This window comes from Dryas octopetala, chromosome 3 (assembly GCF_963921425.1).
Source record: "Dryas octopetala chromosome 3, drDryOcto1.1, whole genome shotgun sequence".
NCBI lineage: Eukaryota > Viridiplantae > Streptophyta > Magnoliopsida > Rosales > Rosaceae > Dryas > Dryas octopetala.
The window spans coordinates 1,321,196-1,336,990 of NC_141368.1; the positions used below are offsets into that span (position 1 = coordinate 1,321,196).

General features: G+C 34.3%; 2 protein-coding genes across 3 annotated transcripts; both read left to right on the plus strand.

Annotated features, from left to right (window-relative positions):
* Window positions 1–5,544: 5,544 nt before the first annotated feature.
* On the plus strand, window positions 5,545–9,434 carry IQD21 (IQ-domain 21). 2 transcript variants are annotated; one of them, XM_086238599.1, is made up of 5 exons: window positions 5,545–5,988; window positions 6,248–6,389; window positions 7,626–7,907; window positions 8,132–8,545; window positions 8,637–9,434. In XM_086238599.1, the coding sequence occupies exons 2-5, from the start codon at window positions 6,309–6,311 to the stop codon at window positions 9,255–9,257; spliced, it is 1,398 nt and encodes a 465-aa protein (XP_086094725.1). In that variant the 5' UTR covers window positions 5,545–5,988; window positions 6,248–6,308; the 3' UTR covers window positions 9,258–9,434. The 2 variants fall into 2 exon arrangements, with proteins under 2 accessions (XP_086094725.1, XP_086094724.1); XM_086238598.1 differs by having other exon boundaries at window positions 5,546–5,988; window positions 7,614–7,907.
* Window positions 9,435–10,498: 1,064 nt separating this feature from the next.
* On the plus strand, window positions 10,499–15,682 carry SS1 (glycogen/starch synthase, ADP-glucose type). The gene is made up of 15 exons (XM_086238087.1): window positions 10,499–10,919; window positions 11,985–12,340; window positions 12,503–12,580; window positions 12,686–12,810; window positions 12,970–13,051; window positions 13,218–13,391; window positions 13,712–13,793; window positions 13,923–14,014; window positions 14,095–14,157; window positions 14,243–14,332; window positions 14,501–14,625; window positions 14,707–14,815; window positions 14,902–14,957; window positions 15,068–15,107; window positions 15,189–15,682. The coding sequence occupies exons 1-15, from the start codon at window positions 10,622–10,624 to the stop codon at window positions 15,345–15,347; spliced, it is 1,929 nt and encodes a 642-aa protein (XP_086094213.1). The 5' UTR covers window positions 10,499–10,621; the 3' UTR covers window positions 15,348–15,682.
* The last annotated feature ends 113 nt before the right edge of the window (window positions 15,683–15,795 follow it).

The window sequence follows — 15,795 nt, forward strand, 5'->3', positions numbered from 1 at the left end:
TTTATTTCTAAAAAATTAAAATAAATTTTTCTCTATTAAATAAATTCTAGAATTTTCGTAAACTCTTGGACAAATTCTCAAAAATATTTTGAAAAATTACCAAAAGCCTGTTTTAGAGAATTATTTTGAGACTTAACAGAAATTCTAGAATTTTTCTAGAATTTATTTTATAGGGAATTTTATTTTCCTCTAAGACCGAGAGGTCTTTTGGGTAGCAAGTGTTCACGAGAAAGATATTGTTAGTTTTTAGAAGACTAACGGTGCAGACCTCATATTGTTTGGAGTTCGGGAAATTATTCTATGAATTTCCAAAGAGTCTAGAGTATTTTAATTTTCTAGAAATAAATTTAGACTTTCCAAATTTTTTGAAAATTTTTAGAGGGAAAATTGGCATTTTGACCCCATAGTAAATTAGTACTAGTCAAGACAAGTCAGTAGGAATTTTTCGTATATTTTTCTAAGCTCGGAGCTATTTTTAATTAATTTTCAAAGTTTATAAAAATAGAAAAATACCAAAAAATCAACAAATACAAAAAAAGATGTGACACGTGGCGCACATCCAGCGCGCCACGTTAGCATTAACGGAATTGTTGACGGAACAAGATAAAATGAGACACGGGTATAAGTTACAGGTGGTAATCTGGGACAAAAAAACTTTCATGTGATAAAGTGAGAATGAGTTACAGTTTTGAGTGGTAAATCGATAATTAAGCCTAGAATAAATGATTCAAAGGATATAATAAGATATGAGAGTGATGAGGAAGAAATAAAACGAAACACACAAACAATCAGGGGTCTGAAATTTCTTAAGTTTCGAATTTAACGTTGATTAACAACAATGGTGACGGATCAATCAGTAATGTAGAAGTTCCACTGCCAATAGCAACATTACTTCAATCCACAGTCAATTTATAACCTTTTCCACTTTTTAGTTTCATTCCTAACACTAACATGTTACTTATTTTATGATATAAAATTATCATTTAGAACTTATATATTAGGTTTTAACTCTTTTCAAAATTTGAGAGTTAAAATTTTTTTTTTTTTTTGCCATGTTAAAACTTGAAATTTAGATATGAACAAATAAGGCAAAGTTTTTGATCGATTTTCTTACTTTTCTCTTCTTTTTATTTCGAGTTAATTACACTTACATCCTCTAAGGTTTATCGTCTTTTCATATACACTCCATGGGGTTTCAATAATTACACATACACCCCTTGAGATTTTAAAACTATTACATATAACCCCCTATAGTGAGACGAAAATGATGAAAAATTATGCAAAAAAACATGCTAAGGGATTAGATAGCCTAATAAGATTATTCAAGGTGTAAGGTCAAACTTGAATACAAATATTTTCTTTTTTATTTATTTATTTATTTTTCTTGTATGGGTTATATGTAACAGTTTTAAAAACCTCAGGGGTGTAAGTGTAATTAACTCTTTTATTTCTCTAATTTTAATTAAAAACAAAAATGTTACCATACAAGTCTTAGTTAACGGTAAGCAGCAAAGTATACTTATCTTTTAAATACACATTGTTAATAAAAGTGAAAAATTATCGAAAAGCAGGAGAGAGATAATGATTTTTGAGGTTATGGAGCTTATATATGATGACTTGCAATATGGATCGTGCATGTCGTACTGTGTTTCATTATGAATGTGTTGACATTAGCATTGCTCTTAGTCTTTCACTTTATGAAGATTAATTATAAGTCATCGAATACAATTGATTATGATTTTTTTTTAGGGTCATTGATTTTAACTACTAAATTTCAATAACATTTTAGTTTAGGTATCAAAATTAAATAACATTTTAGATTAGGTACTAGTTGAAAAGTCAAAAAAATTAATAAAGTAAAAGACATTAGAATTTACAAATATTACATCACATGCCACTACAATAAAAAAATATTTTATCACAAATATTACATTAATTTATACTATATTGTATTAAAAAAAAATTCAATCTAGTCACAACTTAACTGTGATTGTCTTGGTAAATTGAAAGAGACAACTCACACCACTATATTATATATTATTTTGAGTAAAAGTATTATTTTGACCTCTATTTATACTATATTGTAGTATAATTTTTCTAAAAAAAATTCAATAAAGTCACAACTTAACTGTGATTGTCTCACAACTTAGATGTGGCTGTCGTTCAGTCGCAACTAAATTTGAAGTTGTGAGTGTCGTACAGTCACAACTAAATGTGAAGTTGAGACTACATTAGCAAATTTTCAAGATAATATAAAAGCCCCAAGGACAATTTTATCAAAACCTTATAAATTTTAACTAACACTCATCATATGTGAGCCAAAGAATAAAAATGTCAAATGGAAAAGGCACATATCAAAGAGGCCAACATATTTGTGACCTAATCTAAAAAACTACATTTAAATTTGGTAGTTCAATTGAAATATTATATGGTCTTCATGCTATACCAAAATATTATTAGGATTTGATATTTAATCCTAATTTTATATTTTTTTTTAGGCCCTAAACCCTAAAAAAAATCAAAAGACAATGATGGATTTGAACTTTTACTGTATATTAATTTTCACATTAATTAATAAAAAATAAGTCTAGGCCACAAGCAGAGCATTTCGAGGCTAGTTACCACTTACCAATCAATAATAATCTTATTTCTCTCCTCACAAACTTTTGAAGTTGATTATGCAAGGAGAAAAAAAAGAAGCATCAAGCATTCAAGCCATTGGATTTGTTGTACTTGTACCAAATCTTAATTATATTTAAAGGAATGTAAATACCTCATTATTACAATAAGTAGTTGAGATCTCTTAGTTTGGGCAGTTGAACACAAGCGATCATCTCATTCCCCATTACACCCATAATAGCTAGATATATACATGGTATTGCTTGTAATCCACATTGTTTAATTTACTCCCAGCTTGTGATTAGAGCAAAAAAATGGTGATGAATTGTTACATTAATTAAATAATTTGTGTACAAAACTTGGAGATCAAAATTAAGGGCAATTAAGTCCAATCTAGCCTTCTGTGTATAATTGTATATATAGATGTGAAGTTTTTGTATGCAGCAATGGTCCCAAACCAATTTGTATATGACTGTGATGCTGCATGCAGTACACATAAATATGATGAAAGGTGCTTGTCACCAAACCTAATTTAATCCATAAATCAAAAGTAGGGGCTGCAGGGTACGAGAGTGAGACCCATCTGAGCCTTCCAAATGAAGCCGTTTTAATTATCTTGCTTGAATTAAGTTGCCTTTAAATGCAAGCAATAGGGTCATCTACCTTAGTTAAATTCTTTTATTTTTCATTTTTAAGTCCCAACCATACATACCCGTATAGCTAGGTTGGATCTGTGCAAAAATTGTGGGTCTAATATTACTTCACAGCTCAGCAAGAGGAAGAAAGTTATTTATGTGGTGGAACCATGTTGCCCCCACTACAGGTTTCTTGAAAACAGACAAATTAACCTATAGACTTGCCTTACAAATATCACCCATTATCTCCTCTCACAAGTCACAATCAATAGATAGAAACTTATAAAAATGCAACAATATATCTCTATGTTTTACAGGTAAATGAGAGAAAGTTTGACATGGTAACAATATATATTGGTCCCTTAGATAACAAATTTCCGTACTCTAAAAAGAAAAAAATAATGCATCAACGAGTTCATCTTTGATACAATATTTGTATCACATACAATTGCATATGATGATGAAAAATTTATAAAAGTAAAAAAAAAATGATTGTATATATATTGAATGTTTGATTGGAAACCGACACGGTACTTAGAATTTACTCTTCACCAGATTATGTTTACAAAATAAAGTGGGAAGCCTTGGTTATTGGCTAGTTTGAGCAATTATTTGTTTGGTAATAAGAATTTGGTGAGCAGTACTAATATTAGTGATGGAGTGATGGTGTGTGGTGAGAGGCGGATTTTAAGTGGAGCCAGTGGAAAGATACAAAAGACAGCCCAGCGTACAAGCACTATGTTATGCAACTTGGGTTGTGAATGTGACTTAATTAAGTCGCGTGACACAATATATATTGCATTTTTCCCTTAAAACAAAAAAAATGAAAAAGAAACGTCTTTCATAATTATCATAATCATGATCTGCTAATTAATAATTATAAAAAGAAGGTGAAATTAGTAACCAAAAGGTCCAAAACAGTAATGGTCCATAATTCTATGTTCACTTTAATCATGAATTTCGAATATGTTAATCACGGTAAAAAGCTCCTGCATATAATATATATATTGCTGTTGAACCTGGTCATTGACTCATTGCTTGCAAAACGTACATATTTACAGTAAGGCATGAAGCAGTAAGACAACACAGTATTTACCCAAAAAAAAAAAAAAAAAGGAAAGGAAAAAGAAAAACAACGCAACCACACAGGCATCGTATGATCTTGAGTGATTGACTTCATGCTTACTATGGTCTATCTTTCCACAACTAAACACCTTGATGGAAATTAAATGTTTCTTTCTTTGTTTGGTAAGAAAGAAAACGGTGTTCAAGTTTCCAATATATATTTGAATTAATTTGCATCTCATGAATACAATAACTTCATTAATATATATGGAGAAAATTACAGATTTGGTCTACTTATTTTATACCTAGTTTAATTTTGGTCTACGATATTTTTTAAGTTATGTTTTGGTCAACTAATTGTTTCATTTGTTCAATAAAGGTCCAGATTTGTGACTTTAAATCCTTTGGGTTGTGTTTTCTTCAATTATAATTGAAGTATAAGTTATATTTCATCATTTTTAGTCATAAAAACAAATTTGGAGTATTATAATCTAAGAGAATTGAAATTAGTGAAATTTGAAAAATTGGCTGTTTCGGGTACTCTATTTTGGGGTCAATTATCTTGAGTTTTAAAACTCCAATTTGAATGATCTTTATATGGTTGTAAAGAAGAAATGCATAACTTTAAAACAAGTATATGTTTGATAAATTTGGATGAGATTTGATAGGGTAAAAGGCATGGCAAATTTGAGAAAATAAATCTGAACTTTTATTAAACAAGTGGAACAATTAGTGGACCAAAACAAAACTTAAAAATAATTGTGGACCAAAATTAAACTAGGTATAAAATAACTGGACTAAATCTGTAATTTTCTCAGATATATGTGTGTACGTAATACATATACACAATTTAATGATTAATTTCATTTATTTAATTCAACTTTTAAGTGATATTTGGACTTTAATAAAAAATTTAGAAAAAACATTACTTCTTTTTACATAAAATGATATTGAAAATAGGGCAATTCAAAGTTTCAAACTCCAAATTAATCTCTGATGAAAGGGATAAATATTGTTGAGTTAATTACTAGAGCTACGTACAAGTCTCATAGATGACTAATTAAAAAGAAAAAGGTTTCTAATCCGTTGTTTTGTTTTTTTTTTTTTTTTTGGGAACATATTTTGTTTTGTTTTTCTACAAGCTAGCTGATCATGAGTACTTTGTATATATATATATAGAGCAGAAACTGAGAGGCCAATACCAACATCTGTGTAAAAAATACCCTGATTACATTTACACATGTCGTAGATTAAGATGACGTGTTAGAAGGTGGGCAATTGGAGCAACCCCAAGTGCAACATGTATAATAGCCAGCTAGTAGCTACTATATACAAGCTCTCCTCCTGTACAAGATCGATTCACACGTGAAATGGTTAAATATTAACGGCGATTGCGCGGACTTAGTTATTACCCTCCTCACACACACCACTACAGTACTCTACCTTCACATTCGGCCTTCCATTTCTCTCTCTCTCTCTCTCTCTCTCTCTCTCTCTCTCCTTTTTCTCTGTCAGTGGCTGTCTTCTTCTCGATCTCTCTCACTATCTTTTCAACTGGGTTTCTTAATTTGTTTGAAATATGCTTGTAAGATGAGAGCAGAATTCAGGCCATGGCCAACTCAACCAAACTCCTCGATCATCAACAACAACTAAAGATTGTTTTCTGCAGGTTTCACACATCCTTATATATATAGTACATTTTTGTATTGTCTCTTTTCTCTGACTCTAATTTCCAATTTTGGATATAATTTGGTTCTTAGCTAGACAACCATGGCATACATGCCATGGTACTTTTGTGTACCATGTCTATGATATTTCTCTGGCATTTTCATGGGTTTTAACTTTTAATTTAACTGCTTCTTCAAATCATTCTCTTTATTGATTCCCATGTTTTTATGGATATATATATGTTTTAATTTGGATTGCAGAGACATATATGGCTGGCTTTGTTGATAGGACGGCAATGAGGAGCTGATCTTTTGGCCGGAGATGGGGAAGAAAGGAAGCAGCTGGTTTTCGTCAGTTAAGAAAGTTTTCAAACATTCTTCTAAGGACTCGCCGGACAAAAAGGTGATTAATTACCATTAATTCATTTCTAATTCACACATTAAATTTGATTCATGTTTATAACTCAAATCATTTAGCAATTAGCTAAATCATTGTCGCAAATATAAAAAAATATATATAATCCTTACTCTTTTAATAGCTAACTAGTATTTTAATTAGTACTTATTTCTCATAAAAAAGTAGTTAATTACTAGAAAAAATATAGGCTTATTCATACAATTACCCCTTGTAAAATACACTTTTTTTCACTTTGCCCCCTGAAACTTAAATTCTCTCAGTTTGCCACCTGAACTTCACACAGTTGTTGCAAAACACCCTATGCTGTCAACTCTGTCAATTTTTCCGTTAAAAAAGCTGACATGACACCTATATAGCATGAGTAGGACCCTTTTCTAGTTATGTAAGATCCATGTGGACAAAAAAAATTGACATGAATCTTATTATTTTTTATTTTAAAAATGATTTTTTATTAGTTTTTTTGTCTACATGGATCTTACATAACTAAAAAAGGGTCTCACTCATGCCATATAGGTGTCACGTCAACTTTTTTAACGGAAAAATTGACAGAGTTGACGGCATAGGGTGTTTTGCAACAACTGTGTGAAGTTCATGTGGCAAACTGAGAGGATTTAAGTTTCAGGGGGCAAAGTGAAAAAAAGTGTATCTTACAAGAGTCAATGGTGTGAATAAGCCAAAAATATATGCGTTATAACCTTCAAATGAACCATGTAATTAGAATTTGTATGCTTAATTGGTGTTCAATATTCAAAAACCAATCAAAGCATATTTATATGATTAATATACGTTTATATACTCGCCAACTTAATTATTTGGATAGAGCATATATAAATCAAGATCGTGACCTTTCTTTGTTGGGAAGTGCATGAAAATGGTGTTGCGCGCCTAGTGGAACCACATTAAAGATGACCTACCCTTTTGGTACTGGCATATTTAGGACCATGAACACAAAAAGGGTGCCCATGTATGGTCCCCCATCCACATGACCATACATATAATGTACCAATATAGCTAGCTGGTACCTACACTCAATATGACTCATTATTGTCATGCCACCTAAGTTATCACATCATTCCAAAATAGAAATTTTGCTATCGATCAAATCACGAAATATACAAGTTTGCAATTCAATTATTTTACTAATCATATTGTTATTGATTTATATTTAAAATTATTTTATTTTACACTCTTATATTTAATTTTTAAAAGGAAATTGGGCAGAGATGGCAACATGATGCGCCCGAGGTTGTGTCTTTCGAACATTTCCCTGCAGAGAGTTCTCCAGACATCACAAATGATCATGAGAGTACTGCATCGACTCCTATACGTACTGAAGATAGAAACCATGCCATTGCCGTTGCAGTGGCAACTGCGGCTGCTGCAGAAGCCGCAGTTGCAGCAGCGCAAGCAGCGGCCAAAGTTGTTCGATTGGCCGGTTATGGTCGTCACTCTAGGGAAGAAAGGGCTGCAACCCTCATACAGTCACATTACAGAGGCTACCTAGTAATTATACCTATTTCCTTAATCTTCATTATTCACATATATAGCTAGGCTTACAAAAAATTAATTTGCATAATGTAGCATTACACATATAATCGATCATATTGTGTTTACTATTTTTGTTCTTTTGTTTGATAGTTTCATAGTTTATGAAATGAATCGGACTATGAATGACTCTACATTCATCCTTTTGTTGAGAATTAATAATTGTATGAATAATTTTGTAGGCTCGACGCGCTCTACGTGCTTTGAAGGGATTGGTGAGGCTACAAGCATTGGTGAGAGGCCATAACGTGAGGAAGCAAGCACAAATGACAATGCGATGCATGCAGGCATTAGTGCGTGTACAAGCAAGAGTGCGAGCACGACGACTCCAATTGACCAATGACAAGCTTCATAACAAGGCAACTGATCATCATGAATTAGGTGAAGAAGATGATGATAATGAAGAAGAAGTACTTAGAAGAGCATTAATGGAGGAAGAGAAAAAGCTGATGAGTCCCGTCAAGAAATATGAAATGCAAAGTAGGAGTAGTACTGGTAGCCATCAAAGGCATCAAAGTTTCATGGACAATGGCTCGAGGAAACATGATGCTGTGGTGAAAAGGGAGAGAGCTCTTGCTTATGCTTACAGCTACCAGGTCACTATTTTATTTATTTATTTAAATTCTATATTAAATTTTATTTATTTTTAACAAATAAGATATTGATATCAAATTGCAACAATTACAGCGACAACAACAACTTCTACAATCCAATCCGCGAGAAAAGAGCCAATGGGGATGGAATTGGCTCGAGGGTTGGATGTCATCCCAACCACACCATCCCCCCCGCCACTCGGGCCCACGAGAGATCTCTTATGCTACACCAGCCACCACTACAACCACCAGTGGCAACATGTCCGAGAAGACAGTTGAAATGGACACTGTTGCATCTTCCGGGTCGAGTCACATCAATATGGGCCTACTCAATCCGGACAATATGGTTGATCCGGATCCGTATTCAACCCGCCATCTGCGTCAACCAAACTCCAACAATGCCCCCAGCTACATGGCCCCTACCCAGTCTGCCAAGGCCAAGGTACGAGGCCAAGGCTCATTCAAACAGCGTAGCCCACCCACTCCCCTGTGGAACCCATCAACGAAGCGAGGGTCGGTTGTTGGGTCGGGTTGTGATTCTTCAAGTTCGGGTGGAGGAACAACAACCTACGTGATTCCAAGGAGCCCAAGCCCAAAAAGTAATGGGCCACGCGGGCAGGCTAAAGGGTCTGTGGGCTTTGGCTCAGATTCCCCTCGTCGTGATGATTGGGCCCTGCCTCTTGCTTCTCATGGGTGGAGACATGATTTTGTTTGATTGTGATTTAATAAGGTGTGATACGAATTGGGCATGGTTTCTTATGGCTGTGTTTGTTAATACATTGTTATTTATTTATTTTATTTTATTATTATAATTATTTGTGTTATAGACAAGGATCCACAAGGGTTTTGTAATAATATATAATTTTATGTGAAATATTAATTTGATTATAGATTCTTTGTAATTTAGGAGCAAAGTTTGGTTTTACTAAACTGTCATATAATGTTACTAATCCACCTATATTATAACAAGTGTATATTCATAAGGAGTGGATCTGTGACATTATATTTTTGACACAATTTTTAACACAAGTTTTCAATAGGATCTAGTCCATATAAGATTTCAACGATCCGTCTATTTTTTAGGTCTCTAATAAAAGATTATTCTTGCAAAATAATTAGATAAATTGTAAATCATTTTTTATTTTGTTGACCATTTAATTTTTGTAGATAAATTATTTCTAATTTACATAATTAAATCCTAAAAAATAGACAATTTGGATTGTTTAAATCTTATATGAAGTAAGCTCCAATAAAAATTTGTGTAAAAAATAAGATGTCATGGATTTTTCTCTATATTCATAAATGAATCTAAGCTATAACAAATGTGTATTATTAATATTCTAATATAAGTTTATCAACTACTCATTTTATAACATATGAATTAATAACTATACATAGTTGTGCAGTGGTCATACTAAAAAAAAATTTCTCAAAGATAAGAGAAAAAACAAATATGTAAAAAGAAGAAGAAGCTTTAGCCAAAAGTAGGGAGATGACACTTTCATGTGACGCTCGGGAAAAGAAAAATGGTTTTCCTCCTCCAGAGTCCAGGCTGCACCGAAAGGCGTCGGTCGCTGTTCATCTACTTTGTTCATATGTGTCTCTCACTCTTACCTCACATTTATTTACTACTTTCCACGTGTCCCGTGTGTATTGTGCCACGTGCAGATGCTGAGAAATAATCTCCTGTGCCAACTATCAGACACGAGAACCATTGTCCCTGTCGTGATATTGCCACGCCATAAAATACTAAAACGTCGTTGAGTATGTGACACATGGGAGCATGTGATTGGGTTTGAACTGTTACGGGTTTGTGGTGTAACACTGAGGATCCATTTGATGGGTTTGGCGCTTTTTCTGGATCTCACATATCTGATCCCCACAGGTGTACGTAGTTCCTTGTTTCTGTGTGACATCTAAATTTCTTGGTTTGTCTGTGCTCTTTCAAATGGTATTCACGATACCTTTCGTCATATATTAGACTTAATAGGCTTGGGTCTCTTTCTGTCCCTCTTGACTCTCTCGTTTTCTCTGTCTCTCTCTCTAGCCTCTCTGATTCATTCAGTGTTTCAGTTTCTAATGGAGTCTCTACAATTCACTAGTTTAATCCCATGCAAATCACCCTCAAATTTAATGCGAGCTAAACTGGTTAATCACGAGGTGATTGGGCAAGTGGGTTTTGTTCCTTTGTGGAAAAGAAGAAGTAGAAGAGAGGGTTTGAGGCTTAGAGCATCAGTTTCGGGTGGAGGTGGCTTTGGTGGTTCCAAAGATGGGGCTTCAACAGTCGAAGACGAAAAAGAGGAAAAGGGTCTTTTATTGGGCACCGAGAGGGACGTGTCTGGCGCTGTTATTGGGTTTAACTTGGTTCCTCCAAATGGTATGTTTGTGCTTTCAGGCTTGCTTTTGAATTTGGTATTTTCTTTGATTTAATCTTATGAATACAGAGAGAGAGAGAGAGAGAGAGAGAGAGAGAGAGAGAGAGAGTAAATTGTATTGTTTTCTTCTTCGTTTTTTGATTTTGTCATCTATAAATTCTTTCGCTTTGATCGTGTCTTTAAATTGGTTTCACGGATTCTTCGATGAATTTTAAATATTTATAATGATTGATTGTTTTGGATCAAAAGTTATTTTCTTGAAGCAGAAACACTATTATTAGATGAGAAAGTAAGTTGGTCCTTTTTCCAAGTGAAATTTTGACTGAAAATCTTTAATGAACTTACCAGCCAGATTTGATGTGATCACATTGTGTGGCATACTGATGGAGACACAACCTTGACATGATCTAAGTAAATGTACTTTTGATTCTATTTGCTGTATGTCCAAATTAAGTTTACAACTTTACAATAATCATGGCTTTTGGTTTGATAAGAGATGTGTGATGTGGCAATGAAGTTGCTATTTTTAGTATATTGGGGTCATTCATCAGTAGTGGTGGTTTTTTATGGAATTTTCACTTGTCCGTGCTTTCTGTGTGGTACCCTTGGTTTTTGATTGTCCACATCAATTTGCATGTTGGTTGGGTGTTTGTATTCCAAATTGTGGTCTCCACCTTGGATTGTATTTTACCACCCTTGGTCCCATATCTGACCTTGTCACTCTTGGAGGAGTGTACCAGCATCAATTCGTCCTCCCCCTTTTTCTAATAGAAAATTGGACTAAAAAAAACAATGTAGTTACCAGCCAGATTTATGTGATCACATCGTCTATCATACTGATGGAGACACATCCTTGACATGATAATCTGATCTTATTATGTACATTATACTGTTTGTAAAAATTTTGCTGCATTTCATTGTTAAAGTTCTGTGACCCTGCAAATTATGATGAATTATTCCAAATCCTGCATGTGTCAATATTTGTAAAAAGAAAAACGCATGAACGCCGGACAGATCAGTTTGTAACAAATAATTGTATATGAATTTTTTGTGCACCTGATCTACAGGTGAAAAAGTCATCGACTCTCTTGAAGATGCAACTTCTAATAGAGTGGAAGAAATAGAGGATGTAGGTGGAAGTGATAAACCCCTACCAAGAGTAACACATAGCATTGTTTTTGTTACTGCTGAAGCAGCACCTTATTCAAAAACAGGAGGCTTAGGGGATGTTTGTGGTTCTTTGCCTGTTGTTCTAGCTGCACGTGGCCACCGTGTTATGGTTGTATCTCCTAGATATCTAAATGGTACTCCCGCAGACAAGAAATTTTCTGGTGCTAATGATGTGGGCCACATCAAGGTGTATTGCTTTGAAGGCGAGCAAGAGGTTGCCTTCTTCCATGAGTATAGGGAAGGAGTTGACTGGGTAAGATGTTTGGGATATTTCTTGGGATCTAGATTATCCTTTTTTAAAACAGTTTGACAGGAAATTGATATGTGTTTTAAAGCCCTCATCTGTTCTTTAGTTATATCTCAAGACTGGGAGATTTCAATTGACAATGATGAGCTGTTCCCCTCTCCTCTTTAGGTATTTGTGGACCACCCATCATTCCATAGACCTGGAAATCCATATGGTGACAGTTTTGGTGCATTTGGTGATAATCAGGTACAGTTTCCAATTGATCAAGTTGTAGATAGGGATATAAGATTTAAGTAGTACGTCGCTTTGTCCACAAATATTGATAAGTTTTATTCTCATTTGGTTTTACAGTTTCGGTTCACTTTACTTTGCCATGCAGCGTGTGAAGCACCATTGGTGCTTCCATTGGGAGGATTCACCTATGGGGAAAAATGTCTATTCATGGTGAATGACTGGCATGCAGGCCTTGTTCCATTGTAAGTAGTTTCAACTTTCAACTAATTAATTGCCTAGCTCTATAATTTTGTTTCTTTAGTTTTTTACTATATTTTTCTTCTTTTTTTTCCACTTTTTTTTTTTTTTACTGTAAAGTTTCTGATGGTGGAGTTCTGATCATTACATGTCCTCTGATTCAGACTTTTGGCTGCAAAGTATCGTCCATATGGAGTTCATAAGGATGCCCGAAGTATTCTTGTAATTCATAACCTTGCACATCAGGTTTGATGTTTTCTTTTTTAAAAGCAATATGCAGTCTTAAGTCCAATATAAGAAATTAGTAATTTCTAAAGTATGTTCTTACACTATTTAATTTTATTTATTTTTCAAAAAAAGACACTCTTAAATTGACTGTTAACCTAATAAATTATTGTCTTGCATATGCAAGGGAGTGGAATCTGCAGTAACATACAAGAATTTGGGGCTACCTTCAGAGTGGTATGGAGCACTGGAATGGGTGTTTCCAGAATGGGCAAGGGCCCATGCTCTTGACAGAGGCGAAGCTGTGAACATTCTAAAGGGTGCAATTGTGACAGCTGATCGGATACTGACAGTTAGCCAGGTCTGTTTTCAAAGGGGGATGGAGTATATCATATATCTTCTTTGTGTTGTCTCATTCCATAAAATATCTAACATTTTTCTTGTGATCAATATGATCTTTATTTAGATTTTAAAACCTTGTGGCATGTGTAGAATTTGAAGGCTTTAATTTATGAATCCCACTGTGAAATCATCTAATTCCTACAATTAAGATTATATAACATATAGGTCACTTGTATCATGAAGATGGTAGTGTTGCCAAAACTTTTCTACCAGACAAGTGCCTTATATTTCATCACACTATTCTTCATTTCATGCTCAAATTATACCTTCTACTTGTAGGGCTATTCCTGGGAAATAACAACTATTGAAGGCGGATATGGTCTAAATGAGCTATTAAGCAGCAGAAAGAGTGTTCTCAATGGTACGGCAATTGAACTTCGTATCTCATTGTCTAGCATCGTATATACCATGCTTGAGGAGAATAACTCTTACTTAAGAGAATAATATCATCTGATGGTATTTCATTTCTCTATTTTTCTGTAATAAACAGGGATCACAAATGGCATTGATGTGGTTGAATGGGACCCATCTTCTGATGATCATATTGCTTCCCCTTATTCTGCTGATGATCTTTCTGGAAAGGTGGCTAAAGTATTTTTTTTGGTAGAGATGGGGTATTATTATACCATAGTTCTCTTACCTGTTCTGTCTGCCAACTGCAGGTACAATGCAAGATTGCTTTGCAGAAGGAGTTAGGTCTTCCTGTTAGGCCTGATTGCCCATTGGTAAGACGTTTATGTCTATTTGTGCTCAGGTTTGACAGAATATGTTCTCTGCTCCCAATATTGATTTGAGTTTTGTACTTTATAGATTGGATTCATTGGACGTCTGGACTACCAGAAAGGCATTGACCTGATTCAGTCAGCAATGCCACAGCTTTTGGAAGATGATGTGCAATTTGTGAGTTTTTTTTTTAATCTGTTTCCTTTGTTTTGGGTAGTATTATTTGAAGCAGTTTGTTCCCAACTTCCAACAAAGAATTGTAATTTCTACTGAAAACTTTTCTAGCCTATACTATAGTTAATAATTTCTCTTTTGTTTCAACTAAAGGTATCTGATATGTTTCAGGTTATGCTGGGGTCTGGGAACACAAAGTGTGAAGATTGGATGAGAGCAACAGAGTCAGCTTATAAAGATAAATTCCGGGGTTGGGTTGGATTTAATGTTCCAGTTTCTCATAGAATAACTGCAGGGTAATTTAAGATTTGTGATTTATTGTTTAGAGGTTACCATATAGATAACCATGACACTGACTCTGATCCTGGAATTACTAGCTGTGACATACTGTTAATGCCCTCAAGATTTGAGCCCTGTGGGCTGAATCAATTGTATGCAATGAGATATGGAACTATACCAGTGGTTCACGGCACAGGAGGACTTAGAGTGAGTTTTGAACACTTGAAAAACTAAATGCAGTACTTCATCATGTGGCTTCTTCACCTTAGATGCCTTCTGTTTTTATGTTCCAGGATACAGTAATGAATTTCAATCCATATGCTAAAGGAGGCCAAGGTGACGGGACAGGGTATGTACTTAATCCGTGAGCTATATGGCTTGGTGCATTTTCTTGACTCTTCCTCATTTAGAACATTCATAGAATCTTACTCATTTTATCAATGGGGAATATATTGGCAGGTGGACTTTTTCTCCACTAACAAAAGAGAGTATGTTGGCGGTAAGTTAGTTTTGTCTGCTCACGTCCCCCATTTTGCATTAATTTTTACCAGTCCTGACCCAAACAGTTAATAATTGACAGGCCCTGAGACTTGCTATTCGAACGTACAAAGAATACAAGTCTTCTTGGGAGGGATTGATGAAAAGGGGTATGGAGAGGAACTTCACATGGGAAAGTGCTGCAATTCAGTATGAGCAGGTCTTTGAATGGGCATCAATTGACCCGCCCTACGTTAGCTGAGGCAGAAAAAGAATAAAAAGAGAGGAAGTGGAGAGGATAAAGAATATCCTCCCAAATTTTCATGGTCCAGTCCTATGTATAGGGTACCTGTTTATTGTCCTTCAGCTGAGGTACTACACACAGAGAAGATTTTCTCTTAGTTGTACAGGAGTTCAGTTACTATAATTTTGATTCATTTAGTGAGTGTAGTTCATCCGTGATTTCACCTGATTATAAGAGCAATTTAATCCTTTGAAACTTACGGTATAGACCAACGTGTTATAAATTATTGTACTTTAATTAGTAAAAGAATATGTGATAGTTGTTTGTTCTGAATGAATGTATTATGGAGATCATGGTCATGGGGTCTAATGTAAGGCTTTTAGATAGACAGTTTCTTTGATTTGATCTTCGACCATTCAATCTATTTGATCAACTTTTGTTTGGTTCTGGAAAATCATATCCCGAC